We start from the raw sequence: 10,303 nt of genomic DNA, 5'->3' as shown, positions 1-10,303 counted from the left end.
AAATGAGATTTCGATTCGTAATTTCCAGACAACTTTTGCCACCCTTGATTGTATTAAGGTAGTTTCAATCACTAAAAAAAATCTAAATGATAGATTTATTACCATGAACTCGCCGCAAAAGTAGTGTTCAATTCATTATTAACAAATGAAACTACATATTCAATATATGGATTTACATTTCTGTATTAGCTTCAGCACAGTTTTCTTCAACTTCTGGTTCTTCGGGTAACGTATAAACACCAGTCATAACAGCACCTTCTAATACTTCTGGTATTTTCCCAGTATTCACATTAACCGGCACCATCTCATGTGCGCCAAATGATTGTGGCACAACAATTGGCGGTACCACCATAGTTGCTGCACTATTCAAATCTAACGAAGTCGGTGTACTTAACAGCGTTTCTTCCGTCATATTTCTATGATATAAATTTGTATTTTTACTTGTATTATGTGTCGTATTATGAAACTGTCATGATGTTAAATTAAACGGGTCAGTGTTACTGCCATGTTCATCATTAAATTGTGAGAATGAATTAAGTTTTGGTAATGATTTTGTTTCTTGATGCCGTAAACGATGCACAATCTCTTCATGTAGTACATTAAAGCACATGGCAGTTAATGCCATACCAGACATTATATAAAAAGAACAAAACCATATTGTACTATTTGATTCATTTTTACGAAATGGTTCGGAGCCAGGCACCAAATCACCAAAACCGATTGTTGTTAAACTCATAAAACAAAAGTAAATGCCATCTAATAAATTCCAATTTTCTAATTTGTATAAAGCAATGGCACCTAAACAAATATACCCCATCATCATGCATAAGCATAGTAGGATCGGTGCCAATATACTTAGGCCATGCATGGAAGTTTTGGATTCACTGTCCATACAACTCAGTGAATCGGATTCTTTTAAATTATCCCGTACTGGGGAATGTAAGTTATTATGTGTAGTTGTACTACTCGTGTTATAAGCGGAATTCGATCGCACATAAAAAGGTTCCTGTAACGCCAACTGTTGTTGGAGCTCCAATTGTTGACGTTTCTTTTTCATGCGGCGTTCTTTTTCTGCCATACGTTTTTCATCATAACAGCAATAACCACAGTTCGAACAGAGGCAACAACATAATGCACGTGAGAACACACCACGAGCAACACTGGATAGAAGAGTACCAACACTTGAGAGGTAAATTAATGTTAAAGGAATACCCAATATGGCGTATACCATTGTAACAACTTTTCCTAATGTTGTACGAGGTGCGATGCTACCATAACCTGAAAATAAATAAAGAATTACATCATTAGTTATTTATAACGCAATTGAAATTGTTAATAGTTTTAAAAAAATAAATGGTCTTTCATACGAAAATTCACTCGTTTACTATAAAGTTAGGAAAGCGAAATTTCAATTAATTATCTTTGGCAAAATGAGATAATGAATAATGCATAAATAAATATGAAATTTAAGCTCTAAAGCTCAAAATTATTCTTCATTGGTTAGTGTAATATTTATTGCTATTGACAGAAATTGGGTGGCAATTTTAACATTTATAATATGATAGTAACTTAGTGTTCATGAGAGGAAAGAAAAAATTTATAAGATATTTTGTAAAACCGTAACTATTAGTTGGTCTGTATCAAATATACGTTCTAAGATAATTGATTTTGTAAGAAAATCTTGTATATTGGTTTTCCTTTAGAAATCTTTAAAAATAATTCAAATTTCTATCTTCAGTGATTCTACTGTATTTTCAACAAAAATTATTTCGAATATACATTCAAAGGACTACTACTAATTGCAAAGTTTTGTAAACAAAACATTTCTAAAAATATTTTCTTTTAAGTTTCAATTTCAACTACACATAACTTATAAAATAGTTTATCTTAGAAATTATTAAATATAACTGTAATTCGCATTAAAGATGGTATTGTTTTACATACATGTATACAAACACATATAATGGAAGAAATAATATTGAATGCTGTAGGCGTTATAATTCCTTTTACAACCTCAAACATTAATTATAAATTGCAACTTTCTGTAAACTTTCATTTGATAACAACGCAATGTTATTATCATTATCTTCATCATGTTTCAACGATATCAAAATAATTTCAAATTAATCATTTAATTGTATTAACAGTATTTTCTAATTATTTTGAAAACGAATGAATCTATCAGGCAATCATATCAACTTTCATGTTGAATTAATTTAGTTTAAAAGGAGACAAAAGTTTTGAAAACTTGTGAAAATGATAATAATTCCATTGGATTGGGAATGTGAATTAAGCGATGTATTTTATTTGATAATTTTTTTGCCTATTAAAATTTACAAAAACAGATGTTTTTTGTAAATAATCTATCAACTTTCGCGTGTTTTATATGTTATTCACATATAAAGGTTCTGCAAACATTCACGGTTAAACTGTCTGAAAAGTTGGTAAAAGTCTCTTCTCAGCATCACTCTCAGAGTGTTAATGGACCCGAAACTTTAATTGGATAACTTTATATATATACAGTGTGTCGCATTTAAGATGAAGACACCCTCATATTTTCGTTATATAGAGGAATAACGATTTGAATGTTAACACAGTCATAGAGGAGGGTAGGTTAAATCTGAACTATAATCTCAGCCTACTACAAATTGACGAGTAGGACCGATTCTTATTATTTTGCTTCGAATGTTTTTTATGCCCATATACCCATTTTCATGAAAAAATTCACATTTTTCATTTTTTCATTATTTTTGTCTACAGTCAAAATTATAATTCAAAATCAAATCAAATTAAACATTGGACCTTGCATCAAATCAGGTTTGGTTTTTTTGATATGTTGTTTGCAATGTAAAGACAATGTTAAATCTCGGAAAACGACCGAATCATGCCGAAAAATAAAAAAAACTTCGAAAATTTTTACCTTATTTCAGTTTTGGCCAATTTTGACCTAGAAGGATTGGTTTCTCATCAAAAGCTGTAGTGTTTATTTTTTAAATACGATTAAATTTGCAACTATTTGAGATCGAGCCGGTTTTTATAAGATTGATAATTTCCGAGATACTGCTTTTCAAAGTTTATCTATTTTTTCAAGTTATACGATTTTTTGCAAAATTTCATCTTGTAAAACGTTAGAGATAGAACAAAAGTTTAAATGTAAAAATGTTCCTTAAAAAAAAAATAAACAACTTTTGGTTGAAACATTTTTTCGTTAACATCACTGTTTACCCGGGAAGGCGCAAATTAGAAAAAATAGTGGTGTCCATTTTCTCCAAAACTACAAAAGATTTGAAGGAGTTGAAAATGGAAATGGATAGTGATATTTGAATACAGTGCTATCTTAATATAACGAACCTCAATATAACGAATTCCTCGATTTAACAAATTTTTCGCAATCCCCTTGAATTGTCCATAAGAGTCAATATAAAATATACCTCTACATTACGAATATTTTTTGCGAACAGTCTCTTTATAACGAATTTTCAACTACATAAAAAATTTAAATACCTCTAAATAACGAAATTCGTCAATTCAAAACCTTTATATAACGTATAAAGTCCCACCAATATATGACAGTTAGTATACTCCATAGTATGTAATTCATGTCGCGAGAGGTTCCGACACTTTTTTCCTCTTTATAACGAATTTTAGACCAACTTAACCTCAATATAACAAACCTCAGTTTAATGAATTACTTGATATAACGAATATTTACTGGTTCCCTTCAGATTTGTTATATCGAGGTTGCACTGTATTTGGAAGAAAAAGATCGCTGTTGAAATTGATAATATGTACGCAAGCATGTTGGCGTACCGATCCCCCAATAGATGGAGAAATTTAAAAATTATTTTGAATAAATTTAATTAAATAGATAGTCTGATATTATTTTATTTTGACTGAATTATTATTAATTCAAAACTTGGTATGAGTAAAAAAACCGATAACATTAATTTTAAGCAGTATTTATGTCGTAAATTGTGAATTAAACAAAAATAATAGGTATTTTGTTATAACAGTGTTCGTATCGTTCAGTTTATTCATTAATACATCAAAAATATTTAATAAAGTTTTTAAAAGCAATAATTTTATTATTCCATACTCATCATTTATATTTTATTACCATTAAAATAATATAAATACACAAAAATGTATGTATGTACAGATATTGTAAAATAAATGTAAAAATATAATATCTGAAAATCGGTGTATGTTGTAAATGGAATATTATAGCGTGGGTAAAAGTTTTATCCTGTTTGGTATTGTAACGATATGGTGATTCTTATTGATCGTATGCCATAGAAAAATGATGTGTTTTTGAAAATGTGCAATTATGCTTCGAATAAGCCCAGTCACGTGTTAATGTCATAATTGGTTCGCGAGATAATTGAGGCGAAAGAATCCGAACGAACATATGCACATACGTACACATACACACACAGACATCACATTGAAAAGGTTTGATTCGGATATTGAAGCCTTGAAACCGCGTAAATATGTAAGACTGGAGCTTTTCAGAATCGGCTCCATTACATTAACTTCCTATATAGGAATTAAATAAAATTTGAATAGCAGCGAATATTATCGAAAGTCAATATCTTAATTTCATAAGAAATATCGTCCAGTGTTACCTATTAATAATGGCGTATCTTAGGACACCATACGCCGCACAGATCCTCCGGCTACACAGTATTTTTCGTCATGGTCGAAGTTTTTATGTTTAAAATTTGTTTGCAATTTAAATATGTCCCCTTTAAGGTGTGCAGTTCTTGTTTTATCAACATTTTGTTTCTCTGCAGAATGTATTGCCTATCTTATGTTATAATATACAATTTGTATTTTCATACAATATATCATCTCTGTATAACACCAGTAATAAAATATTCGTGTTCATAAAATTCATTAATTTTCATAATTAAGGTAATATTATTATTGTAAGTATCCATACCAAATCGTATTATTATTATTATATACCAAGAGCTAGGTCTGCCAATTTCAGACCGAGCTCTGAAGTTCTTGCTTTGGTACGATTAACCAGATGGCATATTCTTCCTACATAAGTTACTGATTCTAAAGAGTGGCTTCGAGAATAACGCTGTTTTATCGTTCGTTTTTAAGTTATTATTAATCAAATTCACATAAGAAGGAAAAAATTTCTACAAAATCTGAACTATTTGCTTTGCTGGTATAGTGAGTGGCTCAAAAAGTGATTTCTAGTTTGTGTTACAATTAATGTAACTTTGTGTAAATTAAGGTGATTGTAAACCTTAATAAAGTATTGTGCAAAAGTTTTGGTTTATTACACGGTACATACATATAAAGCAAATACGTTCTTTGTAGTCAAGTAATCTCTAGAATTTTTGATATAGAAATATCCAATTGAAAAGGATAACCCATATGATCCATCATTTTTTCAACCAACTTTGAACGATAAAATAATATAAAAAAGTCCGATGACTTAGGAATTTTTCGTGATTTTTGGAAACTTTGTTAATCAAAAAATGTATTTATAAAGTTTTATTGAAATCCCTAGTATTACTCAATCCTTGCATATCGCCTTAAATATTTAAGTATCGCAAAGCTTTCAAAGAATTCACCTAGTGGTGTTTTATTATACTACGTGGAACGTTACAATAATAATTCTGATTGTCTAGCAAAAATTTGACGCACAATGAAAATTTGGTACGTTTGACTCCATAGACATATAAGAATAGTCTGAAGAAGTGGGCGTGATCTACTCAGACTCGATAAAAAGCGAACGATACTCTGACGCTGGTTTTGTTTTTTTTTAGTTGCGTTTGCGCATTAACAGTCCTGGACAAGTGCTTACTGTAAGTGAACAAGTGCTCCAGTAGTCACGCAAAAAAAGAGACAAAACGTATGTTAGACCATCGTTCTCTTTACCGAGTCTGGTGATCTATTCTTATATGTCTATGTTTGGCTCTCGGTATATTATTATATAAATAATTTTAAAATTCTATGAAAGTAATATGAACGTTATTATATACGATAAAAATGATATCTTCTTTACACACCAATACAACATTATACTCACATATCTATCCATAATAATATATTGTTGGTGACTGGCTTTTAAAATGTTTTATTATTTTATTATTTGTAATTATTTTATTATTTTTGTACTATTTTATATCATTAATTCAGACTTATAGAGGTTCAGTAAGTTTAATTAATTGCATTGCCACTAATACGTATTATATAGGATGTAAATATGATCGTATGAAATTACACGCACTATAATGCGTGCGTTTTATGTTGCTGAAAATAAGAAGAAAATTTCATACAATATTATTCAAAGTAATTGTTCAAGAGTTTCTGAGATATCGCAATGTTTGGTTGGATTTTAGTCCGTATCTCAAAACCTATGGGACCAGTCATCAAATGCACCCGATTTTTGTAGTTTTTGGGTCAAAATTACCTTTTATATTGAGTTTTATCGAAATTGGAGATAAAAAATATTTCTTGATTTTTTGCATTTTTTTTAAGGGTACCCCTTTGAAAAAATCGAGAAAAATGCAAAAAAATTTTTGTTTTGGAATTTGATGAAGCTCGGTGGTTAGGGTAATTTTGATCCAAAAAGTATAAAAATTCGGTTAATTTAATGATTGGATGCAGAGTTTCTGAGATATCGCAATATTTGGATGGATTTTAGTCCGTATCTCAATAACTATTGGACCAGTCATCAAATGCACCCGTTGTTTGTACTTTTTGGGTCAAAACTACCTTATATACTGAGTTTTATCGAAATTGGAGATACAAAAATATATCGATTTCTTGCAATTTTTTTAAGGGGTACCCCTTTGAAAAAATTGAGAAAAACGAAAAAAAAATTTTGTTTTGGTGAAACTCGGTGGATGGGGTAATTTTGATCCAAAAAGTATAAGAATAAGGTTTATTTAATGATTGGACCTATAGAAAGTTATAATGTCAGCGAGTATCATGTATATAAATTCATTTTCAAAAAAAGTTCGCCACCAAAAAATTAAAATCCATAAAATTGTGAACAAAAGGGAGGATAAGTGAAGGCTGAAACGTGATAATCGTTGTTTTTACAAAAGAAATTGAACGGCAAAGCGGGCGGGTATCTGCTAGTAAATAATGTATGTATATAATGAGTTTGGCATTATATTATGTAATGCTTTTCGGAAACTCATTCGAACATAAATTGCATTGAACAACAATAATTATTTCGTATATTGTAATGGACCCAACAAATATTAATATAGTATTTATTGTATAGTATTAACATAATTTATATGGCTTTAAGTAAGTAAAAATGTTTTATGTAGAGTAAGGTGTTGTACCTTGGATCACAGTTTACGATAATGTAAGAATCCGAGAGAATGGTTGTACAAAAGTTGGTTTTAAAAGTTGGTTGGTTGTTCAAAAGTTGGAGCGATTGGTTTTGCTTTATATTTAAAGTAAAATAGAAAAACATATTTTTTAAATGGATAGTTTATTATATCATATTTCAGTTTTAAAATTAACGTAAAATGATTTTTATATTAAAAAAAAAAAACCTTAAAAATGTACAAATTTGCAAGTTACGATACTCTTCCATATTATGCACAAAAACTCCAGGCATTTTTTTTAAATGACTAAAAAAGGCTGGTCTATATAATAATTTATAAAATATTTTATTTATATATAAATATTTTTAATGATTCAGAGATTTTTAGTATGTTTATAGTACTTATGTGTACTTATTTATACAGAGAAATTTTAAAAAAAGTTTCTACCCTTATAATTCCCAAACAGAAACAAATATAAAATAGTTCTAAAGGAGATAAAACATGTCGGCTCATGTTTAAAACAAATGATAGTAATTAGTTTTATACGAGGGTATCTTCATGGTCAAAAAAGGCTCAAGTTTGCTTTTTTTAATGAAAAGTATTTTTTGTTCTTTAACGCAAAAATAACAACTTTTGTTTTGAAAATTCTTTCCTGCACATTCTTATTTATTATTGCAAAAAAAAACTTTTACCTATTGTAGCCTGAAAAAAGTTGTTTTAGCGGCAAAGAACAAAAATCTGCAAAATTTTTATACAGAATAAACTTTTTATTGTACCACACAAAAAAATATGTATTACCGTTTAAAAAAAGAAAAGGAGTTAACTTCTGTTTAATCATGCAATCGTCCCCGTATAAGAAAACAAAAATACTGTATTTTATTTCTCCTAAAAAAACTTGAACTTGAACTTACACGAGATTTCATGTTTTTTTTGTGTGTTCTATTCCATTTTCGAAATAAAGGTAGAAACTTTTTAAAAATTCATCCTGTTTAATGTGTCCATACGATAGTTTAACTTTACACAACCATGAGTCCAGCTAAATTTATACATAAAAAATACTAATTTAGGGTTTCATAGTGTAAGATTAACAGCTTTATCTCTGTATACAAATACTATCGTCAAAGATGTTCTTCTAATGAAAACGAATCAATTCAAGCAAGAGTTGCAACTTTTTTCGCTTATTATGTCAGCTCCTCAATTAAGTTGAGCGAGCGAGTATTCCTTCTTCTTGAATAAGCTATGCCCTACACTAGCTAGGCATCTACCTTTGTTTTATGTTTCCATCTCTAAAAAAATTATAATATATATGGTGGGAGCGCAATTAAATGTATGATACATGGTAAGAGTAGATATGTTACAATAATTATCTGCGTTTCCACCATTTATTTTCTGTGTCTTCAAAAATGTAAACAGTGTTTTTATTTTATCGCATACAAATCAATTATGCGAAAAATAACACCAGCCGTCAAAAATATGAGTATGAATTCGGTTTTATTCCACTTTTGTCTAACTGGTTCTAAAATTTCACTTTTGTCATATCAAAGTTATGTTGCACTGGCAAAAAGTTTTTTCTTTGAAACATATTTTGTCGACCGGAGTAATTTACGGATTTTTTCCAATATTGCATGTTTTAATTTGAAAACTAATAATAAGAAAATTATTCATTTTAATTAATTTTCAGATAAAAAAAGTTATGTTGCACTGGCAAAAAGTTTTTTCTTTGAAACGTATTTTGTCGACCGGAGTAATTTACGGATTTTTTCCAATATTGCATGTTTTAATTTGAAAACTAATAATAAGAAAATTATTCATTTTAATTAATTTTCAGATAAAACTTTGCTGTTTTCTGCTCATTTTTCGTGATATCTGTGCATATAGTCTTTACAAACTCGCACCGTTTGATTGCCAGTAATATAATTCAGTATATAGATTGAATTTTTCAGATTTTTGAAACGTTACTCTTGCATGCGTCTTTGGAATAACAAAAAATATTGAGCACAAATCATATGTCAGCCGTCAAATTGACTTTCCCTAGAATGATGATCAAGTATGGTTTTTATATCAGGCGCACTTTGTGCTTCATTCGAGGTAGACACTATAATCGTATGTTATAAAACTAGTTTTCCAATGCACTCAATAACCGGCAATTGAAATTATTTGTATGTGTTTAATTTTAACTTAAAGTTTATTTCCTTAAAAAAACCAACCCTTACAGAATTTTACTAAAGCAATTGTTAAGAAACAGTATAGAACCACTAGTAATACTACCGTTGTTGTACACTTAACTAGATATTTTTTTTATATTAATATTTGTCGCAATGTACATTAATACCTAAATACATAATATAGACGACTAATGCCCTATTAACTTATTTCCATCTGCAATCTACTTCCGATAAAAAAGGATATCATTAAGTTTATTTAAAGTATCTTTCTCTACTATTTGTAATAGTCTATTGTGCTTCATACTTTACCGTGTGTCGTATAAATGTTTTGGATTTCATCATTAATCTACACACAGTAATGGAGCTCTTTGTAGAGCAAAATTATATATCTTTTTATGAATAGAAATTTCGATTGGGAAGGAGGAACAAGTTTAATCATATTTGGTAGCTTTGCTGACATATGTTTGAAGTTCGAGAAGGGAAATTAAAAAAAACTTTTGGAAACAAAACTGGTTTTTACGTTACTTAAACGTGAAGTGACCAGTTCCATCAATTTTGTTTGCCGTTATTCTTGAATGAAAGTCTTTGCAAACATACGACAATAGATTGTAGGAAATATGCGACAATTGAAACATAACGTGCACTTTCAGTAAAAAACTTATTACTTTTTAACCCCCGAAGTAAAAAAAAAGGTGTTATAAGTTTGACCGTTATGTGTGTGTTTGTCTGTCTGTGGCATCTTAGCGTCTAAATGGGTGAACCGATTTTAATTTTTTTGATTTCCTTTAAAAGGTAATTCAAGGGGAGTGTTCAAGTGTTTAGGGTTCCGTA

The 10,303-nt window shown here is 29.4% G+C and overlaps 1 protein-coding gene across 1 annotated transcript in view; it reads right to left on the bottom strand.

The window, feature by feature from the left end:
- Nucleotides 1–215: 215 nt before the first annotated feature.
- Nucleotides 216–10,303, bottom strand: part of LOC123301071 (TWiK family of potassium channels protein 7) — a 75,137-nt gene continuing 65,049 nt past the window's right edge. The window contains exon 2 of the mRNA XM_044883800.1: nt 216–1,278. Within this exon, the coding sequence (XP_044739735.1) occupies nt 470–1,278 (809 nt within the window). The 3' untranslated portion in view covers nt 216–469. The remainder of the gene's footprint in view (nt 1,279–10,303) is intronic.

This window comes from Chrysoperla carnea, chromosome 5, assembly GCF_905475395.1.
Source record: "Chrysoperla carnea chromosome 5, inChrCarn1.1, whole genome shotgun sequence".
Taxonomy (NCBI): Eukaryota; Metazoa; Arthropoda; class Insecta; order Neuroptera; family Chrysopidae; genus Chrysoperla; species Chrysoperla carnea.
This window is presented reverse-complemented; position numbering and strand designations above follow the sequence as displayed.